The following is a 25314-nucleotide window of genomic DNA, read 5'->3' on the forward strand; positions in this document are numbered from 1 at the left end:
TCGGCGATATATAGTGTTCGTGTTTATTTTAATAGCATTTGAGGTAGTAGGGCAGGAAAGCCTTCCGATCGGTAGGTGCAGCAATACTGAAAAGCTAACTGGTCATGAAGATGCGCTCAGGCCGGTCTTAGACTGTGACCACAGCAACAACAATGCAGACACGTTGTAGAATTTTTGCATAAAATCTAACCATCCTCAGTGTCAGCCTTTTTATGAGAGTTGAACATACAGTACAATGACTGGACTTATTTTATCTGCAGATTGAAGTGCATTGACATTCAAAATACTTTTTCAAAGTTACCATTAACTCCAACTGAACAGGTGTGAAACTGTGATGTCCTACTTTATACACCGCCACATGAGAAAACAATATCTGAATAAGCCCGAACACCCAAAAGGGCCTTATGGTCAGGACGGCAACTTTTCCTTTTGTGTGACTGGCCCTGCACAGGTGATTTAGGCTACTTCAGACGGGGAGCGCTGCAGAGAATTTACTCTGTTCTCTGCACCCACCTGTTCGATCAGCCAGGAACACGGAGAGCTCCTCCAAGAGCTCGAATCCTGCTAAGGCAAAAATGTGTTAAGTTGTCCGGAAGTACCTGACCGAGGGGCTTGTATAGCATTAGGGCCTTTGTTAGCCAGGTAACGCTCTGTTTAGTGCTGTTCCAAGAGGCTAAAAAGGTCATGATGGCTGTAGAAAAGCACTCGTAAGTGGCCTGCATGAAGGTAATTGGTGACCCATTTTTAAGTGCTTTGCAGAGCTGGCACGGTAAATTAACACCGATCACTTATCGCAGGAATTTTGTTGATGGTTCATTACAATAAGTAGCCTATAGTAGAGAAATATGAAGTTAGAAATGAAACACTTTTTTATAATACAGTGCCTTCAAAGTATTCATACCCCTTGACTTATTCCACATTTTGTTGTTAGACTGAATTCAAAATATATATTTAATCCATTTTTTTTTTGTCACCCATCTACACACAATACCCCATAAGTGTTTGCATTTTTAGCTATTTCATTTGTCGGTCTACCCGGCGGACTGGCCAATGTGATAGCTCAAATCAGTGCCTTCAAGTTTGATACTAGCCTACGTGAGATTTCATAACTTTTAAACATGACCAGAGAGAGACTGTCAAATAATACAGCAAAGAGGTGCTGTTTTTCTAAGTGAGTTCATGTTGAATTTTTTTATTCAGCACTGTCACATTTTTATTTGAAACTATTGCAAAACATAAAACTCCTACTCACGCTGCAATGAATGAGTAGCCGAGTGTATAGATAGCCTTGGGTTTTTATTATTAGCAGCTTGTTGTCTATATGAATATTTCACTTTCTCTGGTCATAAGAACAACATACATTTTTGCTTGAGGCAGATGCGGTGCGACTCGTTTCACCATCAGGTGGAAGACTGTGTCCCCTCTGGTGATACTGACCAGAGAAGGGAAGGAGAGAGCAGGGACTGGGAGAGGCTGACCCTCTGCTCTTTCCCTCCCTCTGCTGAGACTAATGCCGAGTTCAAAACCACTAGGAACTCGGCATCTACGACTTCAATGCGCTCAAGCGAACTCGGAATAAAACGAGATCTGACTGGGAAAAATATTGTGTAACAAAAAAAAATCTTTCTAGAGCCCTGACTTTCTGACCTGAACATCACTGATGTTGTGATTTAACTTTTTAAAATATAATTTCAGTTGTCTTAATCACCATCAGATGCAGGTAGCTTACCATCTGTCCAGTAAAATAAATATTCTAATTATTTCAATTTATACTCTGCTGTGGCTCGCAAGTGCTACACCACTTGATGATCTATTTTATTATCAAAGCTCAGGTTTTGACATATAATGTGGTCTGAGATGAACAATAATGGCAGGCCAGGCATATAGCCAATATGCTGTGATAATGTATTAGGCCTGCCTACTGCACAAACCTGATTCCTACATAACTGTTTTTATTAGGGTAATGTTAAAAAAAAATCAAGTCATGTTTAAAAAAAAAAAATAAGTGGTAGATCTCAGCATGCTTTTTTTTAAATGCGAAAGTGGTCTTTACTCAGGTTGGTTCACGGCCTCAATGCCAAAATGAAAATGTGTTTTTGGCATTTTTGACCATTTTATTGAAAAGGAAATGCAGAAATATCACATTTACATAAGTATTCACACCCCTGAGTCAATACTTAGCTTTCTGGGTAAATCTCTTAAGAATTTTTCACACCTGGATTGTGCAATATTTGCCTATCATTCATTCTTTTCAAAATTCTTCAAGCTCTGTCAAACTGGTTGTTGATCATTGCTAGACAACCATTTTCAGGTCTTCCCATAGATTTTCAAGTAGATTTAAGTCAACTAACTCAGCACCTCTGGAACATTTACTGTGTTCTTGGTAAGCAACACCTGTGTAGATTTGGCCTTGTGTTTTAGGTTCTTGTCCTGCTGAAAAGGTGAATTCATCTCCCAGTGTCTGGTGGAAAGCAGACTAAACAAGGTTTTCCTCTAGGACTCTAGCTCCATTTCTTTTAATTTTTATCCTGAAAAACTCTCCAGTCCTTAACGATAACAAGCATACCCATAACATGATGCAGCTGCCACTATGCTTGAAATATAGAGAGTGGTAGTCTGTGTATATAGCCTTGTTATTGTGTTACTTTTTATTTTTTACTTTAGTTTATTTGGTAACCAACAATGCAGTTCAAGAAAGAGTTAAGGGCTTGTAAGTAAGCATTTCATAAGGTCTGTTGTATTTGGCGCATGTGACAGTTTGATTTATTTAATGTATTAGATTTGTCCCCAACAACATAACACTTTGTATTCAGGACAAAAAGTTTGCCCCATTTTTTTTGCAGTATTACTTTGGTGTCTTTTTGCAAACAGGATCCATGTTATGAGATTTAAAAAAAATTCTGTACAGCCTGCCTTCTCTCCATTCGGTTAATTAGGTTAGTAACTACAATGTTGTTGATCCATCCTCCATTTGCTCCTATTACAGCCATTAAACTATGTAACTGTTTTAAAGTCACCATTGGCCTCATGGTGAAATCCCTGAGCGGTTTCCTTCCTCTCCGACAACTGAGTTAGGAAGGATGCCTGTATCTTTGTAGTGACTGGGTGTGTTGACACTATCCAAAGTGTAATTAATAACTTCACCATGCTCAAAGGGATATTCAATGTCTGCTTTTTTTACACATCTACTAATATGTGCCCTTTGCGAGGCATTGGAAAACCTCTCTGGTTGAATCTGTTTTGAAATTCACTGCGCGACTGAGGGACCTTTACAATTATCTGTATGTGTGGGCTACAGAGATGAGGTAGTCATTAAACAATGTTAAAGATGCACTATGCAGAAATCGCTCCACCTTTTTCCTGTTTGTTAAAATTCAAATAGTTTGCATAATTTCTGTTAATGACAAAACAAGTCTAGTGTAGAGAATCATTGTACCATTTTAAATCACTGTCAAAAAATATATTTTCCATAACAGTATTGTATTTTCTGCTGTTTGAAGATGATGTGCAAAAACAAAACTTAAAAACAGGAAGCATAGAAATAACTTGAATTTGGTTGGTTCTCCCAAAAAGTTACATTGCAGCTTTAAACACTTATTGCGCACAGAGCGAGTCCATGCAACTTATGACTTGTTAAGCACATTTTTACTCCTGAACTTAGGCTTTCCATAACAAAGGGGTTGAATACATTTGCCCCCAAAAATGAAAAAGATACCTCCACTTTGACATTATGGGGTATTGTGTGTAGGCCATTAATCTCAATTTAATAAATGGTTTTTAATTGTGTCTAAAACAACAAAGTGGAGAAAGTCGAGGGATGTTAATATGAATACTCTCTGAAGGGACTGTGTGTGAGATTTGTTAATGGGACGATGGCTACAACCATCAAACAAGTAGTAGTAGTTTTAAAGGATACACAACATTAGCTGAACTTAGCGTTCTATTTATCATTATTCAGGCAATTTATCGCAATATGGATTTTTGTCCATATCGCCCAGCTGTAGTGCTTTGGTTGGTCATATAATACGTACAATCTCCAATAGATGAGCCCTCCGTCGCTGGGCAAAGACACAATCACAGCCGTATTTACAATCAGTTTCTCTGTATAATGAGTTAAAACTAAGGGCTTCTATGTTCCTTTAGAACATGCTTGTTTCCAGAAAGGTTTTGACTCCGTTCCAATATGAGGGGCAAGTTCCTATCTTGACTGCAGGAACATATTGATTTGCATCAATCAACACAAGCTAAACCCACTGCTTACAGACACTCTATTTTCTTTCATTCATTGTCCTTCTTTCTCACAATCAGTTTTTTCCCAGTTTTTATAGGCTAGCCTATGAAGGCATTCTTTCATTACCATTTGTTATGATCAGTAGACCTTTCCACTTGCACAGTCCCGGTTATCCTGTATATGGGTTGAACATGGCAGTTTTTGTCATTGATAAGCAGATTGGAACGTTGTGGAGTAACATGCTATACATGATGTCAGAGCTCAGATTCTACGCTTCACAGCACTGTATCGGTTTTGACTGACAGCTATTATAAACTTGAGTGCCGTGCGTGACAAGTTTCCCTCATCCCGCCCGATAATTGGGCGACATTTGAAATTGTCTTGGTGAGGGAAACGCTGTATATGAGAGGAGTTGATGTGTTCTGAAAGATGAGACATTGAGTGTTTATAATATGGCTTTGATGTCATACAAGCAAACCAAACACCTGGGAATCCAAATGTGAACTTCACATTTCCATATTTGAAAACATCTAATTCACAGTATTAACGTTTATGATCGCTATGTTTGATCCAAAGTTACAAGGATGACTTGCGTTACATGCTGACTGAACCGGCCGTGTTGCGAGCGTCGCAGAATAAATTGAGTAGACAACACACGATTATTGTGTGAGTTCAAAATGGGTCAAAGATATCCAGCAAAAAAAAAGAAAAAGACATATGCATTTCTGGTAAAATAACAACCCAATGTTTATCATGTTTCATGTGTGTTTTTGATCTGTCCCCAAATGTAATATTGTTTGTTCACCTGCGTGTCATGAACACGTCTGATCGGGATAGACAATCAACATGCACACTTGGAGCTGGTTTGGTCAAGGTGTAATACCCTGGGTTGACCTGAACAGAATGAGCCTAGGTTTGTCGTAGTGTTCCGCGGCAAATTCACAATAACTTGAATGCACTCATGACTCCATTCTATGCGCACAAAAATTGCAATCCGTTTGTCTGAAGTGCCTTTTGAAAGCCTAGCACTGTAAGATTGTATTTTATGTTGGCAATATAATAAGCTTTCAAATGATTCCCCCCTGACCCAGATAGGGATTTTATATTTAAAAGTTTTGGGATTGCCTAAACAACAACCGGAATTGTGTGAAGGTGGGGACGCAGGGCTGTGTCCCAAACAAACTACAAGTGTGCTTGCCTCAGTTCCTCAATGGCAAAGCTAGGGTAGTTAAAAAAAAAGCACCTCTATAGTTGAAGGGTCTTTCCTTGTCATAAAAGTGCATTTGGAGAGGTGTGGACACTAGTTGGACCTCTCACTTAAACCCTTCTTGCACCTACTGCAATGAATATTCTTATTATGTAACAATGTATCCAGAGTATTTTCAGATTTCGTTATTGACAAATGCTGTGAAAAGTACAGTAAATGTACATACAATCAACAGTGTAATTTTTGGATTCAGACTTGTACCAGGTGAACTGTTTCCCATTTTCAAAGTGTTCTCTTTCAATTTTCTACCATGGTCATGCATATGCTTTTAAAAAAATGTAAATGTATCCATATAGGCCTATTCCCACAAGTTTAAGGGGTGAACAGTTGCATATTCCCCAAAATAAATGGTGAACTTGACAATGATTTGATTTTTCAATTACCTGATTTTTCTTTTCTAAATTACTTCGATCAATTAATATTCCAAATCGTCACTTATTTGTAACTCATCCACTTTTCTATGGCTATATTTAGCATACAGTGTTTACAATATGACTCACATCTTAATTGGAATCTCATTCAAGGAAGTAAATAGAGATGTCAATAATGCAGTGTGAAATATTGACAGTTCAGCCTCTTAGAACTCCAAGTGTGGTAAATAACAAAGTTTTTCAGGATAAAGTTGTTATTATCTGAACATTTATTTTAATAAATAAAGGTGTGTCATCAGCTACAGCAGAACATTGCAGTTGGTGCTGAGCAGAGAATGAGTCATCACTGCGTTCTATTTGAGGAAATTGAATCTCTGTGAATCCTCATGTGTGTAGCTTCTATGTGTGAGCAAATTTGCACAATTGTAGTAAAAGTGAACCTCTTTCTGCTTTATTGATGTGAGTCAATAAACTAACCTTAAATTATAGATCTATCTACAGAACATTCAGAAATTATTCAGACCCCTTGACTTTTTCCACATTTTGTTACGTTACAGCCTTATTCTAAAATTGATTGAGGGGGGAAAAAAACAATCTACACAATACCTCATAATGACAAAGCAAATAAAGGTTTAGCCATTTTTGTCAATCTATAAAAAATGTATCACATTTACATAAGTATTCAGACCCTTTACTCAGTACTTCGTTGAAGGACCTTAATCAGCGATTACAGCCCCCTTGTCGTCTTGGTTATGATGCTACAAGCTTGACACACCTGTATTTGGGGAGTTTCTCCTGTTCTTCTCTGCAGATCCCCTCAAGCTCTTTCAGGTTGGATGGGGAGCGTCGCTGCACATTTATTTTCAGGTTTCTCCAGAGATGTTAAGGCTGGGCTACTCAAGGACATTCGGAGACTTGTCCCGAAGCCAGTCCTGCGTTGTCTTGGGTGTGTGTTTAGGGTCGTTGTCCTTTTGGAAGGTGATCCTTCACCCCAGTCTGAGGTCCTGAGCGCTATGGAGAAGGTTTTCATCAATGATCTCTCTGTACTTTGCTCGGTTTATCTTTCCCTTGATCCTGACTATTCTTCCAGTCCCTGCCGCTGAAAAACATCCCCACAGCATGATGCTGCCACCACCATGCTTCATCGTAGGGATTGTGCCAGGTTTCCTCCAGACGTGACGCTTGACATTCAGGCCAAAGAGTTCAATCTTGGTTTCATCAGACCCAGAGAATCTTGTTTCTCATGGTCAGAGTCCTTTAGGTGCCTTTTGTCAAACTCCAAACGGGCTGTCATGTGCCTTTTTTTACTGAGGAGTGGCTTCCGTTTGGCCACTCTACCATAAAGGCCTGATTGGTGGAGTGCTACAGAGATGATTGTCCTTCTGGAAGGTTCTCCCATCGCCACAGAGGAACTCGAGAGCTCTGTCAGTGACCTTCGGGTTCTTGGTTACCTCCCTGACCAAGGCCCTTCTCCACCGATCGCTCAGTTTGGCCGGGTGGCCAGCTCTAGGAAGAGTCTTGGTGGTTCTGAACTTCTTCCATTTAAGAAGATGGAGGCAACTGTGTTCTAGGGGATCTTCAATGCTGCAGCATTTTGAGAACCCTTCCCCAGGTCTGTGAAGCGACAATCTTGTCTCGGTGCTCTATGGACAATTCCTTCGTCCTCATGGCTTGGTTTTTGCTCTGACATGCACTGTCAACTGTGGGACCTTTTTTATATAAGTGTGTGTGTGTGTGTGTGTGTGCTTGTGCCTCTCCAAATCATGTCCAATCAATTTAATTTGCCACAGGTGGATTCCAATCAAGTTGTAGAAACGTCTCAAGGATGAACAATGGAAACAGGATGCACCTGAACTGAATTTTGTGTCTCATAGCAAAATATCTATGTGAATAAGGTTTTTATTTTCAATAAATTAATTGTTTTTGCTTTTCCATTTTGTGTGTGTGTGGATTTAAGTATTTTTTATTTATTTTTGCTCAATTTTAAAGTAACAAAATGTGGAAAGAGTCAAGGGATCTGAATACTTTCCGACTGAGCTGTGCGGGTGCATCACTTAAACACTGCGTATTCCAATTCTGCAGAAATTCATATTTAAAAAAATAATAACATGCCAAAAACCCCTGAAAGTTATAATTTAAAGGTCCCTCCTATTCCATTTCCTAATTATAACAAAGCCATTACATTGATATTTATTTTTTTATTAGTTGGTTATAAAATACAATTTAATTGGTCACATGCTACGTAGACAGTGGGTGTAGACTAACAGTGAACTGCTTACTTACAGGTCCTGATCCAATAATACGGAGTTAAAGAAAAATGTGTATAAAATGGTGAAATGAATAAAAAGAAAAGTACAAATAACATGGCTATAATTATGACTAGAGAATATCATGGCTATATACAGGGAGTAATAGAACCGAGTTGAAATGCAGGGGTATGAGGTAGCTATGTACTGTACATATACAGTCGGAAGTTTACAAACACTTATGTTGGAGTCATTAAAACTAGTTTTTCAACCACTCCACATTTCTTGTTAACAAACTATAGTTTTGGCCAGTTGGTTAGGACATCTACTTTGTGCACGAGACGAGTAATTTTTCCAACAATTGTTTAGACTGATTTATTTCACGTATAATTCACTGTATCACAATTCCAGTGGGTCAGAAGTTTACATACACTAAGTTGACTGTGCCTTTAAACAGCTTGGAAAATTCCAGAAAATGATGTCATGGCTTTAGAAGCTTCTGATAGGCTAATTGACATCATTTGAGTCAATTGTAGGTGTACCTGTGGATGTATTTCTAGGCCTACTTTCAAACTCAGTGCCTCTTTGCTTGACATCATGGGAAAATCAAAAGAAATCAGCCAAGACCTCAGGAAAAAAAAATTGTAGACCTCCACAAGTCTGGTTCATCCTTGGGCGCAATTTCCAAATGCCTGAAGGTACCACGTTCATCTATACAAACAATAGTACGCAAGTATGAACACCATGGGACCATGCAGCCGTCATACTGCTCAGGAAGGAGACGCGTTCTGCCTCCTACAGATGAACATACTTTGGTGCGAAAAGTGCAACTCAATCCCACAACAGCAAAGGACCCTGTGAAGATGCTGGAGGAAACAGGTGCAAAAGTATCTATATCCACAGTAAAATGAGTCCTATATCGACATAACCTGCAAGGCCGCTCAGCAATGAAGAAGCCACTGCTCCAAAACCGCCATAAAAAAGCCAGACTACGGTTTGCAACTGCACATGGGGACAAAGATCAGGCTTTTTGAAGAAATGTCCTCTGTTCTGATGAAACAAAAATAGGAGAGTTTGGCCATAATGACCATCGTTATGTTTGGAGGAAAAGGGGGGAGGCTTGCAAGCCAAAACACCATCCCAACCGTGAAGCACGGGGGTGGCAGCATCATGTTGTGGGGTGCTTTGCTGCAGGAGGGACTGGTGCACTTCACAAAATAGATGGCATCATGAGGGAGGAAAAGTATATGGATATATTGAAGCAACATCTCAAGACATCAGTCAGAAAGTTAAAGCTTGGTCGGAAATGGGTCTTCCCAAATGGACAATGACCCCAAGCACACTTACAAAGTTGTGGCAAAATGGCTTAAGGACAACAAAGTAAAGGTATTGGAGTGGACATCACAAAGCCCTGACCTCAATCCCAAGGAAAAGTTCTAGGCAGAACGGAAAAAGCTTCTGCGAGCAAGAAGGCCTACAAACCTGACTTAGTTACACCAGCTCTGTCAGGAGGAATAGGCCAAAATTCACCCAACTTATTGTGGGAAGCTTGTGGAAGGCTACCCGAAACGTTTGACCCAAGTTAAACAATTTAAAGTCAATGCTAGCAAATGCACTCAATTAGTATGTAAACTTCTGCCCCACTGGGAATGTAATAAAATAAATAAAAGCTGAAATCATTCTCTCTCCTATTATTCTGACATTTCAGTCTTTTAAAATAAAGTGGCATAAGACAGGGGAATTTTTACTAGGATTAAATGCCAGGAATTGATAAATTGACTAAATGTATTTGGCTAAGGTGTATGTACATTTCCGACGTCAACTGAAGGTAGGGGTCCAGTGACTAGCGGCAGCTTATGTGGTGTGTAAAGTATTAGTATTCTTGGAAAAATCTATAGTTACAAATCACAATATTAATTTGACGACACTGATATTTTTCTACTGTTGGTAGATTTAGCTAGCGCTAGTCGTCTGTACCTGTGCCACAACTCCTGTATTTTTATCCTATAGCTTGTTCTCAAACTTATTTTTAAATAGTGAGCCAATATGTTTAGAGCAAATTTATTTCCCTGACTGATCAAAACTCGTCTTCTCATTCTCTCTCGTCTCTCTGCAGCAGACATGGTGAGCAGTATGTTTGGAACATCAAATTGCAATACATATATTGGCATCTAAGTATCGTGATATCTTCCCTGGCAAAAGGTCCCTGGCAATTCCCAGCCCTATTGGTTATGTGGGCAAAGAAGCATTTTTGACCAAATTGGGAAATTACAAATTCATCCTCTGTTTCTTGCAGTTATCTGTTAGTGAAATATAATCTCTGTAACCGTTAGTTTTTTCCTAATTACCATTAAGTTCATAGGGGAGTTCCGCTCAGCGTTAGAGCACATTTGAAGTTAACCTCACTTCTCTGACACTGGTGGTGTCGGTTCTGCATTTGCGCGCCCTGACGTCTGTGTTGGGTCAGGGCCCGGTCCTCAGCGGGGCAGTTATGACGCACCTCTCACAGTAAACTCACCCACTGAGGAAGTGTGAATGGGAACGTCTCGTAAAGGTTTTTCATGGAACTGACTCATTGGAGGCCTATCCTGCAATTGCTCGCAGTCGGTCGTCTCTCGTTTTAAATTTTTTTTTTAAAGTTATTTTTATTTATGAATTTTTTATTTTTTTGCTTGTCCTCTTTTGTATTTTTTTTTGTTACGGCTTGCATGACTATATTTCATTGTCTCTCTGCTGCTTCGCTTTAATTTTGATATTGACATGCAGGAGGTTTCCACTGGTCTTTAGCTTTGGGATTCCTTCCTCGTGTGTGCTCTCGCTCTCTCGCGTGTGTGAGATATCTGTGAATTCAAGACCAGACGTTGTCCTTTACAGTCTTGAGAATTCTCTAGAACCTTCCTAGATTCAGGTTGAATAACCTCCAGAACATTACCATTTGTCTTTCGCACTGTTGAGTCGTTGATACAGCCTAGCCCAGGGCTATTCAACTATATTCTTAAGGGGGCCAGATGTAACAAAATAAAAGTGAATTGCAGGCGAGCCAGACATTTTCCACATGTGACTGTTCTTCGGAAGAACTGTATAACATTTTTAAAAAAGAATAACGTGCACACACCAATAAAGCACTTTTCTTAAAATTAAATGTTGCAAAAAGTAATTGGGGACGAAGTGGAGGGCGCTCAACCAAAGTAAGTTGAGGTGCAACAAACATTTTTCTCATCATTGAAAAGAGAAAGGCGCACCGCTCACTTACTATTTTAACTATTAAAAGATAAGGATCTGCCACTTAAAAAAATATATTTTAATTTTCATCTAAAATGACATGTACCCAAATCGAACTGCCTGTTACTCAGGCCCTGAAGCAATGATATGCATATTCTTGGTACCATTTGAAAGGAAACACTTTGAAGTTTGTGGAAATGTGAAAAGATCATAGGAGAATATAACACAATAGATCTGGTAAAAGAGTATACAAAGAAAAACCAACCGTTCTCTTGTTTATTTTGTTGGTATTATCTTTGAAATGCCGTAATGAGTCCATAATGTATTATTCCAGCTGCAATTTAGATTTTGGCCACTAGATGGTGGCAGTGTATGTGCGAAGCTTTAGACTGATCAAATGAACCATTGTATTTATGTTCAAAATTGTCAAGACTGCCCAAATATGCCTAATTTGTTTAACTTTTCATGTTCAAAACTGTGCAATCTCCTCAAACAATGGCATGGTATTATTTCACTGTAATAGCTACTGTAAATTGGACTGTGCAGTTAGATTAACAATTTAAGCTTTCTGCCAATATCAGATATGTCTATGTCCTGGGAAATGTTCTTGTTACTTACTTCCTCAGGCTAATGCGATTTAGTATATGTTAGCTTAACTGTCCCGTGGAAGGGACACACCGATACCGAAGAAGTTTTTAAAGGTTGTCATTTTAAAATCTGAAAACTAAACATCTCAATAAATAACACAAACATATGTCATCAGGTAATGACAAATTCCAGTCTGAAGGAAGTATTCTTTGGTGTTTTCTGAGTCTCAGAGGGAAACGTAAGGCACATGTGTTCTTGAATCATATAGTTCAGGAGTAGGGTCATAATATTTTGTTTAGACTGTTCAAATGATAGAGCCAACTTCATATGAACAAAAAATAGACGCTAGAAACTACACTATAGACAACCACCATAGTACTTGTCATTTTGGCACTGAATGTCTGTACTCTGGCAGGGATAAAAAAAAAATCAGGTCTTTAAAAAAAATTTATGTTCAAAATTGATCACAGGGCTAAATGAATAAATGGGCCGTTTCTGGGGCGCCAGTAGAATTGCCCTGGCCTTTTAAGACTGCAGAGGAGTGCAGTCTTGAGATTAATCTCCTCAGTTAGAGCCCAGCTTGATCCACAGCCCAAGATTTACAAAACCTCAGTTTGTTCAGCGTGTTTTGCCTCCCTCCAGGTTTCTTGCAGGTGAGGGGTGTCTATTTGGATTGGTTGGCTCTTAATTTGGTCAAGCCCAGCTTACGCCAAACAGAGGGCCTCTGTCAAACAAAGTTAGCCGCCAAAGTCCTTGACATTAACTGCGCAAGTTCATCCTATGCCCAAAAAAATTACAGAAAAAAACCGTTGCGGCCTCTTCCCACCCCTCCTCTATTTGCCTCAAGCTAATATAACCCAATGTACGTCAGGAAGCCAGAAAGATACATCCACCTATAAATAATGGGGGTGAGTGGAGAGTAATGGCAGGAGAAGAGGTTGGATGAGAGTTTTGGCAATGCACAAACTGCTGCTCTACGCTTTCCTCCAATGCTACGATATGTAGCTGGACCCCACTCCTTTTGTCAGGTGAGCTTAGAATTCTCTCAAACTGCCTTCTAGCCAATTGTAATCATGGTCGTTTGGAGTGGCAGGTGGTGCATCCAGTCTATTCACAGCTTAGAGAGCCACAGTTGATCGGAGCTGGTCTGAGCTGGTTGCCCAATGGGGCAGCCCAGTGGCAGAAGTAAAAAAAAATATATAATAAATATGCACTTGGCTCTTGTCAATATGCCAAGCAGCAACTGTCTAACCTTTTCTTCTAAGTAAGACTGACTTTCGTTTTGAATTTGTGTTTGTGATGCGTTTCAACGAGGCTTGTGGTCGGACCTACTGGTCAAGGAGAAGGAGGATGCTTCTTAATTTGCATGCATCACTATAGTGAAGGAGATTTAACACACACACACACACACACACACACACACAGTTTGGCTACACATATTAATAGGGAGCATTTCAGTTGGCACGGATGGAAAGTCCTATCACATCTGCTGTGGTCCAGTGGGGACTGGAGAAAACCCCCTCTTTGATGGGTCCCTGGCCAAGTCCCTCATAACCATTTTGAGTTTAAAATGGCACTATGACCATCTGAGAATAAAGTGGCTAACATAGCCAGGAATGGCTGACTTGGGATTCCTGGTGCAATGTCATCCATTGTTTCACTCCAATCTGAACACAGCAGGCCATTAACAGTTGTTTATTAGCCCAGCTGCTGCCCTTGGTGGAGTCAGACAATATTATGTAAGAAGTGTGTGTTATCAATTGCGGGTATTTGATTCTGAATCATTTGGCAGTATTGTTTATATGTAGGTTACAATGTTTGATTCGACACATTGATGGTACAATTTGAATATGTATGAAAAATTAAGTTGCAACTTTATTTTCTTGCACATTTTGTCCTGCTGGTTAGTACTTAGTCTAGCCTGTAAATGTAAGCCTAATGGCTACTCATCCAGAAGCCGTGTGGCTCAGTTGGTAGAGCATGGTGTTTGCAACGCCCAGGTTGTGGGTTCGATTCCCACGGGGGACCAGTACGGGGGGAAAAAATGTATGAAATGTATGCATTCACTACTGTAAGTCGCTCTGGATAAGAGCGTCTGCTAAATGACAAAAAATTTAAATGTCTAACTCATGAAATAACTTTTGAACATAACTGGTGCAACAAATTGTGCTACGCTTGACATCTGTGGATAGATTGCTTCAGTCTAACCCACTTGTGTTGGTGGAATGGCGACCCGAGCGAGCTGTTGACGCAGTTAGGCTCGATAATAAATACTTAGATTTACCCCTAATGGGCAGAAGCATTTGGTGCTAGCAAAGCTTTTCCGATCATTTGCAGGATGTGAGTGTTTAACTGACTTTGTGTCTGCCTACATTAGCCATTTTACTTGTCAGTCCTCACACTTCAAGGTTCCAATGGTGGCACTGTACCCCCCCCCCCCTCCATCAGCAACCCTCCCTCGGGGGATAGCGTGCCAATGGTGGCACTGTATCCCCCACCCCCCTCGGCACTGGGAACAGTGCTCGATTGGCCCAGTGCTATTTGAATGAACAAGGTCCCCTCCTTTCCCTCTCCTCTCTCTCCCTCCCTCTGCCTTCTCAAACACCCTCAGCTCTCGTCTCTATTTATAGCCCTAGCCCCTCCCCTGCCACTCGGCAGCTATTTCCAGCCGTCCTGAGCAGCCTAGTCTGTTTGTAAACTCAGTAGCGCTCCTCTTCTACCTCTGTGCTCCGCAACACAGGAGGGGGGGGGGGGGGTTGGGTAGAAGTTACCGGAAAAATAAACAAACAGGAGAAAAATAAATAAAAAAGGAGATTTAGGCTAGGGGACAACCCCTTTTTGGAAAGACGCTGCAGGTTTTAATTCGTTTACCACTGGTTGAGGTGATGGGTGGTTCTGGCACGTTCTGACTGCTTTCTCCTCTGTGGCAGATGCAGAGTGCAGCAGCGCTGCCTTTGTGAAGAGAACAAGGAAAGGAGGAGGACACGCTGCAGTAGGAGGAGAGACTAGGAGGCTAACATTCAATGCCGTCAACAAAAGTCTACCTCCCGAGCACCGTCTACACAACCTCCTAGTGATCTATCTTCAGCTTCTCACTCTCTCCCCCTCTTCTCTATCTCGCTCCTCCTTCTCACTCTCTCTCCCCCTTCTCTATCTCGCTCCTCCTCCTCACTCTCTCTCCCCCTTCTCTATCTCGCTCCTCCTTCTCACTCTCCTCTCGCCATTCGCTGATCTCTCCCGTGGCGCTCTCAGATCTTCGCCGACGCAGTGACAGCCAGACTTGAGCTGACTGTGTCCACGTCTACTCTGCTTGCGACACAGACGACTGGTGCTTTTTGGATGAGATTCACTCTGCCTTTTTTTGCCTGCTATTTATTTTCCACAGCTTGACAGTTTTTCATATGTGGTGTTTTGAGAAGGCTACGTAACTCCAAGAGGGCGGTGTGTATTTTAACTTTGCTCCTCTGAGTGTTTCAGTGCTGGTCTACTCGCCACTGGCCAAACGACTTGTTTTGTTTCTTCTGTAGCCTGTGCTGGGAACGACTCTCACTGTTCACCTGGAGACACTGCAGTTCTGTTTGAGCCATGGAACTTCAAGGATCTCTCTCCTTCATCAGTTGTTTCATCTCTAGAGGAGGAATTCTGGAGTTTTCTTTAAAGATCTAAGAGGGATTTCGCAGTGTTCACCTTCTCATCTAGTCCAAGGTTTTTCTCATTTTCTGCAACTGAAACGTGCCTGGATAGTGTTTTTTTTTTCCCCCCATATGTATTGGAAGGACACCCTTGCACTGGCATGCTTTTAAGGCCCACTGTGCCGGGGCTGTGCGCAATGTTGCAGACCATCTATGAGACCGAGTCCTGCTTCTCCTCAGACACTGTGTCCAGCAGGGAGCAACCTCTGGAGCTGCTGCCCCCGTCCCAAGTGTCTGCCATGCCCAGTGCTGGTGAGTCATACAGGGGGTTGAGGGCAGGGGAAGGGTGGGTGCATGTCTGAGCACCTGAGAGGATGTCATTTTTTTTGTAGGACTTGTTGTTGTGACTAGAGGTGTAGTGTGTTTGTCTGTCACTCCATGTTATTGTTGAAGCTGCTTTTGAGGGAAGGACTTTTTAAAAGGAATGCATAGAAACTGACTACGGCCGCTCAAGTTTTGGACTCAGTCTTCTACAGCTTCTATGTCCTAGTGTGCGCTGAGAGGACGGGGGATGGATTTACTGCTCACCCGTGCTTAAATCAACACAGCGGAACGGCTATAGAGCAGCATGTGGGTGGTTCTCTTGCATATGCTCCCCTTGTTTACCCAACACCTGTTCAAATAAGTGGATGTGCACATTTCCTTTGGTTTTCTAACCTTCATGAATTGTCCCGCTGGCACTGACCTTGGTATGGTCAATTTGTGAAGAACATGACAGGATAGTGCTGACATTTTGATTTGGTAATGGTGATTTTAAACAGCTATTAGAATCTGGGACAGGACCTTTTTGGGGACTTTACCTGGTTTGTGTTTTCATGTAAAATAGGTCCTAGATGGATGGGTAGATAATACGCTAGGCAAAGGCTGTATCTTTAAGGTGTTTCCTATAACAACAATGAGCATACATGTTCTATCATGTCAAGGACTATGCTCAAGATAAACTACGCATCCAGATGTTCTCCCCACTTTACAGCTACAAAGTATTTCAGGATTTGACATTTAGTGGGTCAGCAATTTGGGGGATACATTTACATTTGAGTCATTTAGCTCAGTTGGTGTATTCATCTTAAGATGGCTAGGTTGGACAACCACATGTCATATAGTACATTTGTCCTCAAAGTAGCTATCAGCAAAGTCGGCGCTAGTAAGGGGGGAAAAGTAGTGTGAGTTAGTTTACAAAATGTACCAAGGTTTTTCTGCTCCCAGACTGTCTTGACACCTTGTACTTTAATCCTGTGGAAAGTTTTAGTAACTTTTGTAGAATTTCCCTTGAAGTGTGAGGTGCTATTGAGGGTGTTTTTGCTCAGGTTTGTTAACACCAGCCTGTTACAAAAACTAGACCCTGTGAATGGAGGTCTTTGTTGCCCACTGAGACGCAGTAGACAAGGCCTTAACGCGTAACATGTTTATATAAAGCTCCACCACCAAGACCACAGGAAATAGAAGGAATGCCAGGTCCTTTGATCGGCTCAACCAGGATCATAAAGTGACGGGGACCTGACCTGCGGCAACAATGGTTACCCTCCACCGGAAGCTTCCTGGCTGCACCAGTTTTAGCAATGTTACCGTTGCTCAGTCCAGACAAATAGGTTTTATGATGATCCAACCTCACATGATATAAGTGGTTTGGTCCATCTGATATGGGCTTTGTAAATGTTACTGTTTCTCCAGACATACACTAACGTTCAAAATTTTGGGGTCGCTTAGAAATGTCCTTGTTTTTGAAGAAAAGCAACAAAAAAAATCCATTAAAATAACATGAAATTGATCAGAAATACAGAGACATTGCTAATGTTGTAAATTACTATTGTAGCTGGAAACGGCTGAATTTATTTTTAAAATGAATATATACGTAGGCGTACAAAGCCCCATTATCAGCAACCATCACTCCTGTTTTCCAGTGGCATGTTGTGTTAGCTAATCCAAGTTTATCATTTTTAAAAGGCTAATTGATAATTAGAAAACCCTTTTGCAATTATGTTAGCACAGCTGAAAACTGTTGTTCTGATTAAAGAAGCAATAAAACTGTCCTCCTTTAGACTAGTTGAGTATCTGGAGCATCAGCATTTGTGGGTTCGATTACAGGTTCAAAATGGCCAGAAACAAAGAACTTTCTTCTGAAACGCGTTGTTCTGAGAAATTAAGGCTATTCCATGCGAGAAATTACCAAGAAACTCAAGATCTCGTACAACGCTGTGTACTACTCCCTTCACAGAACAGCGCAAACTGTCTCTAACCAGAATAGAAAGAGGAGTGGGAGGCCCCGGTGCACAACTGAGCAAGAGGACAAGTACATTAGTGTGTCTAGTTAGAGAAACAGGCGCCAAACAAGTCCTCAACTGGCAGCTTCATTAAATAGTTCCCGGAAAATAGAAATGTCCTTGTTTTCCAAGTGGCCCCAAACTTTTGAACGGTTGTGTATGATAATCCAACCTCACGATATCAGTGACTTTAAGGCTATTGGGCTCCATAACTGGTGTTGACCATTCTAATCGGCTAGAGGTGAATCTATGCCCTTGCTCCTTCTATATGTATTGAGACTAATCTGCCATTTACTCCATGATGTGAACTGTGGTTATATGTAGCAGATGTACGACTGTCTACCCTATACCTTTTAATGGCTTGCCTTTGTTTCTGTGCCTGGTGTATTTGTTTGCGTGTGTCAGCTGCATGCAGTAAGCTGTTTTGATACTGGAGAGAAAAAAATGTCTCCTCAGGTGACGTGTGTGTGTTGGTTTGACTATCACTGTGGACAACAGATGGCTCTGTCTGATTTTAAGTGGGCATTATAGTTTACAGGGAAAGGCTTTGTGTGCATGGTGCGACTGACACACAACCAGTGCAGTGGACTCTTCCTGCATATGACAATATATTCGTTTTTTTGTCTTATCCCAAATCTCATGACCACAATCTTCTCGCTGCAACTCCCCAACGGGCTCGGAGAGGCGAAGGTCGAGTCAGCCAGCTTGCAAGTGCCCGGCCCGCTACAAGGAGTCGCTTGAGCGAGAGGAGTCAAGTTAATCCCTCCTGGCCAAACTGTCCCCTAACCCGGACGAAGCTGGGCCAATTGTGCGCCGCCCTACGGGACTCCCGGTTGTGACACAGCCTGGGAATGAACCCCAGGCTGTATTGACGCCGCAACTCTGCGATGCAGTGCCTAAGACCGCTGTGCCACTTGGGAGGCCTGGCAATATTTTGTATTAATCAAACCTTGATTTAGATAATGGAAAAGCAGCACTTACTGCTGCAGATCAGAGGGAATCATTTGGGATTAGATGGATTACAGATTTGCAATTGAATGGGTGACTGAATGAATTTGCAGCAACCAGATACCTGACCCTGTCAAACCTGCCGTTCTGTTTCAGACAAAATCACACTGACATTCTTAAAAGAAGAAATCAACGATGAGTAAACTCCTTAGTAGGGTGGCAATTAAAGCTAGGTGATAGGTGAGCTAAATAAACTAGTTTTGTCACTGGCTTGGTCTCCTGAAAATCCTCCTGTAATTATATAACTTACAGAGTTGTTGACATGTTTATGCCCACAAACTAGGCTACATGTCCTGTATTTTAACAATCAGCATCAGACATTTCATTTTTAGAAGTATATTTAAGAGATGTTCAGACTTATTCAATGTTTACTGTATTTCAAGCTGATTCAAGTGATTTAACAGTAAACTGCACATTCTTCAGCACAACAATAACTCTTCAAATTGTATTTGTCACATGTGCTGAATGCAACAGGTGTAGATCTTACTGTGAAATGCTTGCTTGCTTACTTACAAGCCCTTAACCAACAATGCCGTTCAAGAAAGAGTTCAAATATTTACTTAATAAATAAAAAATCTAAAAGTAACACAAATTACATAACAATAACGAGGCTATATATTGGGGGTATCGGTACTCAGTCAATGTGCGGGGGTACAAGTTAGTCGGTAATTTGTACATGTAGATAATAAGCAGCGAGTAGCAGCAGTGTAAAATCAAAGGGGGGGTTCAATGTAAATAGTCCGGGTGGCCATTTTGATTAATTGTTCAGCTTATGGCTTGGGGGTAGAAGCTGTTAAGGAGCCTTTTGGACCTAGACTTGGTGCTCCAGTACTGCTTTTTGTACGGTAGCAGAGAGAACAGTCTATGACTTGCCTAGTATAGAGGTCCTGGATGGCAGGAAGCTTGGCATCAGTGATGTACTGGGCCGTACGCACTACCCTCTAGCACCTTACGGTCAGTTGCCGAGCAGTTGGGGACCCATGCCACATCTTTTCAGTCTTTTCAGGGGAAAAGGTGTTGTGCCCTCCTCACAACTGTCTTGTTGTGTTTGGACCATGATCGTTCATTGGTGATGTGGACACCAAGGAACTTGAAACTCTCGACCCGCTCCACTACAGCCCCGTTAATGTGGGCCTGTTCGGCCCTCCTTTTCCTATAGTCCACGATCAGCTTCTTCGTCTTGCTAGACTTGGGAGCAGCATACACTTGGAGATCTGATCTTGGCTTGGAGGTCTATATCATCATTAGGCTATATCATTGTAACACAGAATGTGAAATCACTGGCATGCAAACATGAATCTGTTTCTCCCTCCTGGTCATTTCACTTGAACATGATGACATTCAGTGATCAGCCTGTGACTTCATTTTGATATCTCCCTCTACCTGCAGCTGGCTGTCACCACCCTCCACTTTGCCTTGTACAGAGGTCAGATGTCTATGCTCACTGGATGAGGTAGAACATTGATTTGTTCCAGTTTCTTTGAATGATGCTGCGGTGATGTCAACAATGGGTTGATGTGGCTTATATGGGGCCTAGAACAAGGTTGCTAGGACACAACACACTTTCACAGTCATGCCTTTTAACCAATTGGTTTAGTGGCACAATGTGCTTTGTCACAGTTATGCCTCAGTCACTAGTCACTACCTTGTAATTGTTCACTGCCCTGGTCCTCCTTTGGCCCATGTGTCAGGAAGTGATCACAGTAATCACATGATGCAAATTGTACACGGTTGTAAAATGTTCTTCTTTAAAAGACTGTCAATTAATCATGCTGAGAAGGCAATAGGCTGGTATTGAAACTTGAGTTCAGTTATTGCCAACTGTGTCATGACTGTTGCAGTCCAGCTATACAGATGGTCCTTTTAAAGCCCTCCATGTTCTGAGGCTCTGGGCCGGTTGCTTCGTCAAACCGGTTTTGGAGTTTGCGGATGTTTTTCTTAGAGCAGGGTATATGCTAGCGCTAGGCTACGCACTGCTGCTGGGGGCTGCCCACAACCCTCACTGCAACAAGGACCTGTAATTATGAGCAGTCAAGTGCAGACGTATGCGTCTGAACTGTGATCCAACCAGGAATCACTAGGGCCTTTCATGTGGTCCAGATCCTTATTGAGATGGAATGTTTGATAGTCCCGTTTACACCGACAACCCCTTTCTGAAACAACCCATGATCCCACCATTAGCCCTCATTCTTCCACACTATGCAGGCAAGGTACTAGGCTTGGCTGGTTCCTTGGATATGATGATTGGTAGTTTGAATAGGAGCTAATTTAGTAGACCTAACCTTTTTAGAAATCCTTGATTTTAGTTTCAATTTGCCATGCTGGAATTAGGTGTGCCTTGTGATAGGCCTAATTAAGGGGTTGTCTTAAAAAAGCCTCTTGTCGTTTAGTCATACTCTGCTTGATTTGTTGTGGTCCTTGTTCTGACGGATCCAAAATGGCTTAGTCCATTCAAACCGCATTATGAATCATATGGGGCCTTGGGTAACAGTTTTATGAATTTTGAATGTTCTGTGTACATTTTCAGTTTCAAGATGGATGCAAGAGTTATGCAAGGGGATGTGAGGGGTAAAAATGTATGGAGGGATTGACTGAGCAGGCCTGCTGTTTTCTAGCTGTCCTGTACAGGAGTCTGTCATAGTCTACTCCCCACAAGTAGAGGACCTTTCCTACCCACCAAATTGATGTGTGGGGGAACATTCACAATATTATTTGAGTACTAAGTTTGTTTCCTAGAGGCTGCTAAATTAAGACACATTTAAATATGGCATTGCCCCCCCCGTCGTCGTCACAACCAGGGCTTGTCAACCCGCAGCACTCTCCCCCCTCTTATGTTCCAGTGCTATAATGAACGCCCAGGCATGTCACGCCTGTTTACCAGCCCCGTGCTGTGCCCCCACCCATGTCTGGGATGGTGGAGTTGGGTGTGTGTGTTTTGTACCTGTGTGGTGTGTTCCCAGACAATCATCTCTTTCCTTACCTACATTGCTACCTGCCCTGCACTCCACAATCAACGGGATGTGTCACAGGCACTGTCCTGGAACTGTCTTCACCTCAGCTGGCTGTCATGAAGCATTACCTACTGACCAACAGTCTCTGACAACCTTCGCTCTAGATATGCTATGTTGTTGAGCTGACTAGATTATAATTAGACATAACGTAATAACAAAAAGGCTTATTGTGTAACTTATTCCACCTGTCTTGGTCAATTAGAAGTCATATCTGCTGAATCCTTTCTCTTAATCAACTCTTATCTAAAATAATTTCAGATTGTGATAGGCCATAACCGATCAGAAATCCTTATACATCAATTATAGGAATGTACAAACATTTTATCCCATACTAATGCTAGAAATATCGCAATAGGAGTCTACTCTTCTTACCTGATATTGTTAGTCGTAGTAATTAGAGTAGAGTCATATTATGGCAGGCGGGGGTATATTTAGAGGCAGGATATTATTGCAGAAAGCAGTCTTGTGAGTGCGCGCACACAACCGTTCAAATGTTTGGGGTCACTTAGAAATGGCCTTTGTTTTCCATGAAACCATACATGAAATGAGTTGCAAAATGAATGGGAAATATAGTCAAGACGTTGACAAGGTTATAAATAATGATTTTTAATTGAAATAATTGTGTCCTTCAAACTTTGCTTTTGTCAAATAATCCTCTAGTTGTAGCAATTACAGCCTTGCAGACCTTTGGCATTCTAGTTGTCAATTGTTGAGGTAATCTGAAGAGATTTCACCCATGCTTCTTGATGCACCTCCCACGAATTGGATTGGCTTGATGGGCACTTCTTACGTACCATACGGTCAAGCGGCTCCCACAGCAGCTCAATAGGGTTGAGATCCGGTGACTGTGCCGGCCACTCCACTATAGACAGAATACCAGCTGACTGCTTCTTCCCTAAATAGTTCAGAGCTGTGCTTTGGGTCATTGTCCTGCTGTAAGAGGAAATTGGCTCCAATTAAGCAGTGTCTGTTATTTTGCCCATCATAATCTTTTTATTGGCTAGTCTGAGAGATGGCTTTTTTTTACAACTCTGCCTCGAAGACCAGCATCCCGGAGTCGCCTCTTCACTGTTGACTTTGAGACTGGTGTTTTGCAGGTACTATTTTAATGAAGCTGCCAGTTGAGGACTTGTGAGGCATCGGATTCTCAAACTAGACACACTAATGTACTTGTCCTCTTGCTCAGTTGTGCACCGGGTTCTCACACTCCTCTTTTTATTCTGGTTAGAGCCAGTTTGCACTGTTCTGTGAAGGGAGTAGTACACAGCGTTGTATGAGATCTTCAGTTTCTTGGCAATTTCTTGCATGGAATAGCCTTCATTTCTCAGAACAAGAATAGACTGACGAGTTTCAGAAGAAAGTTCTTTGTTTCTGGCCATTTTGAGCCTGTAATTGAACCCACAAATGCTGATGCTCCAGATACTCAACTAGTCTAAAGAAGGCCAGTATTATTGCTTCTTTAACTTCTTATGGGCAGGTGGGACGGTAGAGTCCCACCTGGCCAACATCCGGTGAAATTGCAGAGCGCGAAATTCAAACGACAGTATTATAAATATTTAACTTTCATAAAATCACAAGTGTAATACATCAAAATAAAGCTTAACGTCTTGTTAATCCAGCCGCTGTGTCAGATTTCAAAAAGGCTTTACGGCGAAAGCAAACCGTGCGATTATCTGAGGACAGTGCCCTGCATACAAACACATGAAAAACATATTTCAACCAGGCAGGTGCGACACGAAAGTCAGAAATATATCAAAAATGCCTTACCTTTTGATCTTCCTCTGTTGGCACTCCAAAAGGTCCCAGTTATATCACAAATGGTCCTTTTCTGTTCGATAATGTCCTTCATATCCATAACTCAGTTTAGCTGGTGCGCTTCAGTCAATAATCCACCCAGTTTCCCTCCATCAAAATGCACACAAAATGAATCCCAAACGTTACTAAAACTTTTCCAAACAAGTCAAAAAACGTTTATAATCAAACCTTAGGTACCCTAATACGTAAATAAACGATAAAATGTAAGACTGAATCGTTATTGTCTTTACCGGAGAAAAATACCAAAGAACGCGGTCTCTTCCAAGCGCTTGGAAACACAACAGCCAAAATTGGAGCCACCTAGAAAAACGACCATTTCTGGCTCATTTTTCCAAAAACCAGCCTGAAACTCTTTCTAAAGACTGTTGACATCTAGTGGGAGCCCTAGGAACTGCAATCTGGGAGGACTTGTCATTATTTTAAAAAAAGTGATAGCCATTGAAAATAGGGGTAGGCTGATTTAAAAATAAATAAATAATAATAAATAAAAAAATAATTGGGGGGTGGTTTGTCCTCGGGGTTTCGCCTGCCATATCAGTTCTGTTATACTCACAGATAATCTTAACAGTTTTAGAAACTTTAGTGTTTTCTATCCAAATCATATGCATATCCTAGCTTCTGGGCCTGAGTAACAGGCAGTTTACTTTGGGCACGCTTTTCATCTGGACGTCAAAATACTGCCCCCTACCCAAGAGGTTAATCAGCGCCACAGTTTTTTTTAAATATTTTTTTTTAGCTGTGCTAAAATAATTGCAAAAGGGTTTTCTAATGATCAATTAGCCTTTTTTTAAATGATAAACTTGGATAACACAACGTGCCATTGGAACACTGGAGTAATGGTTGCTGAAAATGGGCCTTTGTACGCCTATATAGATATTCCATTAAAAATCTGCTGTTTCCAGCTACAATAGTCATTTACAACATTAATGTCTACACTCTATTTCTGATCAATTTGATGTTATTTTAATGGACCATTTCTTTAAACATTTTCGTTAAAAAACAAGGACCTTTCTAAGTGACCCCAAACCTTTGAATGAGTGTGTGTGTGTGAGAGGTCAGGTGATATTGTATAGACCTCTATGAAGCCCTAGGTTCCCCAGAGGTGTGTGTGTGTGTGTGTGCATAAGCTGAAGATATTTTTCCCTATGAATTTTGGTTTCCAGACCAAACCTGGATACAACTATTGATGCTCCCCTCCTAGCATTCAAAAGCCCTAGACAGGCCCGATACAATGATGTGCAGTTTTGCCCGACATACCCGGGACGGGGATGCAGGACTACCTCAATAGGAAGTGTCCCATGGGTAGCGTGGGGGTGCACTGATGCATTCATCCTGGCTGACACCAGAGACGCCCTGGCGGACCCGCTGTCCCAAGACTCTCGATACCCACACAGAGTCCTCTGCAGCGGGCCAGGGAACTCCAGTTGGGACTCGATCTGCTCTCCGAATATTGATTCATGCATTTGTGCTGAAACTGTCACTGAGCGGAGCTCCCTCTGGGAGGGACCAGAGTCCTCTTAGCATGTTTTGCCTCCTGCATGTGATCCCAAGGACTGGCTTTTAATATCTGTTTGAAGGGCAACTGTTATAAAATGTATATCC

The 25314-nt window shown here is 41.5% G+C and overlaps 1 protein-coding gene across 7 annotated transcripts in view; it reads left to right on the top strand.

Annotated features, from left to right (window-relative positions):
• The window catches only part of LOC106601252 (histone deacetylase 5), an 80239-nt gene that overhangs the window by 14241 nt on the left and 40684 nt on the right, over positions 1 to 25314 (top strand). For 5 of the 7 annotated variants that reach the window (XM_014193319.2, XM_014193316.2, XM_014193318.2 and 2 more), the window contains exon 3: positions 14856 to 15869. The exons of the other annotated variants lie outside the window; for them this stretch is intronic. In XM_014193319.2, coding sequence (XP_014048794.2) covers positions 15719 to 15869 — 151 coding nt within the window. In that variant the 5' untranslated portion in view covers positions 14856 to 15718. The remainder of the gene's footprint in view (positions 1 to 14855; positions 15870 to 25314) is intronic. 7 annotated transcript variants of the gene reach the window in all.

The sequence above is a fragment of the Salmo salar genome, chromosome ssa03 (assembly GCF_905237065.1).
Source record: "Salmo salar chromosome ssa03, Ssal_v3.1, whole genome shotgun sequence".
Classification (NCBI taxonomy): Eukaryota; Metazoa; Chordata; class Actinopteri; order Salmoniformes; family Salmonidae; genus Salmo; species Salmo salar.